General features: G+C 29.8%; 1 protein-coding gene across 1 annotated transcript in view; it reads left to right on the forward strand.

Annotated features, from left to right (window-relative positions):
- LOC106474299 (GPI ethanolamine phosphate transferase 3-like) overlaps positions 1–2,501 on the forward strand; it is a 9,831-nt gene that overhangs the window by 6,089 nt on the left and 1,241 nt on the right. The window contains exon 6 of the mRNA XM_022402621.1: positions 1,796–2,169. Coding sequence (XP_022258329.1) covers positions 1,796–2,169 — 374 coding nt within the window. The remainder of the gene's footprint in view (positions 1–1,795; positions 2,170–2,501) is intronic.

Genomic DNA, 2,501 nt, shown 5'->3' on the forward strand with positions numbered 1-2,501 from the left:
CCTTAACAAACTATAATCTAATACATGTTATCATCAACAAACTACAATCTAATACATCCTGTCATCAACAAACTACAATCTAATACATCCTGTCATCAACAAACTACAATCTAATACATCCTGTCATTAACAAACTATAATCTAATACATCCTGTCATTAACAAACTATAATCTAATACATCCTGTCATTAACAAACTATAATCTAATACATCCTGTCCTTAACAAACTACAATCTAATACATCCTGTCATCAACAAACTATAATTTAATACATCCTATCATTTATAAACTATAATCTAATACATCCTGTCCTTAATAAACTATAATCTAATACATCCTGTCATTAATAAACTATAATCTAATACATCCTATCATCAACAAACTATAATCTAATACATCCTGTCATTAATAAACTATAATCTAATACATCCTATCATCAACAAACTATAATCTAATACATCCTGTCATTAACAAACTATAATCTAATACATGTTATCATCAACAAACTACAATCTAATACATCCTGTCATTAATAAACTATAATATAATACATGTTATCATACAACAAACTATAATCTAATAGATCCTATCATCAACAAACTACAATCTAATACATCCTATCATCAACAAACTATAATCTCATACATCCTGTCATTAATAAACTATAATTTAATACATGTTATCATCAACAAACTATAATCTAATACATCCTATCATCACTAGACTGTACTTGTTAAATCTAACTTGATATGTTCTATCATGACTTACATCAGTGCCAGATTAAGGCGTAAGCCAACTAAGCTACAGCTTGAGGCCTCACAATGTATGGAGCCTCTTAGCTGCCTCTACAAGAAAAAAATAATAACTGATTTTATTTCGTTTTTTATATCGTGTGGGACCTTTTAAACTTCACATAGCTTAGAGCCTCAAAATGTTATAACCTGGCACTGATTTATGTTAATTACAAGATTTTTTTAGTGTGATTGATTTTTAACAAATCCCAACAGTAATTCTGCAAATAATAATATTTTCTTTCAAAATTTGTTTATTGATTTTCAATGTAATACTTGATAATTTAAAGCTAGATTTGGCATAGCTAAAACCAGCCTATATTTTAACATTTAGATTTTTTTCACTAGTTTATAAACTATGAGTTTGAAAAATCTCAATTAATTATCTTGTCAGAAAAAGTAATAAAAAATACTGTCATTGTAAAGGACAGAGTTTTACATTGGGTCAAAATTTTATTTTGATTATTTTCAAGTACGTAGTTTCTGTTCTTTAGTATAACTGTATGAATATAATGAAAGTGTACAGATACTCTCATTCTGTGGAATTACTTACTTGATTGATCAGTCAATAATGAATTCAAAATTAATATTTAATCACAACTTAATACTTTGAATAAAACAAACATTGAGAACAAATTAAAAACTAACTCTGTCAGTGGTTGATAGAAATAAGTAAGACGATACCGTACACACGAGCCTCCATACTAGCTAAGACAGGCAGTGAAACCATGTTTTAATATCAAGTGTTTTTTAAAACTCTAGTTTTGTTTTAAATTGTTTAGTTTTGAGAGGTTACTGCAACATTACATGATTATCTTGGTCCTGTCTCCTGGCATGGTTTATTGAATATATTTTAACTGAGTAGCATTTCAGTAGTTTCTTAGTTTATTGAGTTTCGACTAATTCAATTCAATGTGCCCATGTAATTGTTAAGAAATGTACATTTGTTACATTGACTTTGAAACTGTGAAAACTAATGCAGATATCTTGTTAATTCTCCTAAGGAAACCCAAGTAAATTTCATCTGCCGAGCTCGGTCGTTCTTAACTGGGTCCTGTTTTCGTGCCATGGTTTCTTTGTTACTGGACACCAGTGTACGTTTCCGTCCATTCATTGGCAAGCAGCATTTGTTGGTAATTCCGGAGAGTTCTCGACCAATCTCATTCCAGGTTTTCTGGTTGCATTCAATACATTTTCATCATATCTCTTGTTTGGTCTGTCTTTGCCTCTACTGGTAACATGGCCTGTTGGGAGACATGCAGTTTTTCAATCACAAAATACAGATCAAGGAGAGCTAGCACTTTTCAAGGCACCAGCAGAATTCCGAAGGGGGTTGCTTCGTTTGTTGATCCAGTACATCTTATTTCATGGACTAAAGGTATCTTATTCTGTTTCATAATCGCAAAATTTCTTACTTGCATGTTTAGAATATTTACTATATCGAATCTAATTATTTTTTAAATTTATTATTCATTATTTTATTTTATTATTGAGATTCTTTTATATTTAGGACTAACTTAAATCTCGTAACCTAGCCAAACCTTGTGAAATATTATTGGGATTACAGTCTTATATAGGGTACCCAACTGATGAAACAATGTATTATAATCTTTATAAGTAGATACTTAAGAAAAGTATATTTAATTTACAATACTGCTGGCCAGGATGATTTTTAGTTTTGCTCTAAGTACATAGATTATTCTGATCAGA

This window comes from Limulus polyphemus, unplaced genomic scaffold, assembly GCF_000517525.1.
Source record: "Limulus polyphemus unplaced genomic scaffold, Limulus_polyphemus-2.1.2 Scaffold7046, whole genome shotgun sequence".
In the NCBI taxonomy this organism is placed as follows: domain Eukaryota; kingdom Metazoa; phylum Arthropoda; class Merostomata; order Xiphosura; family Limulidae; genus Limulus; species Limulus polyphemus.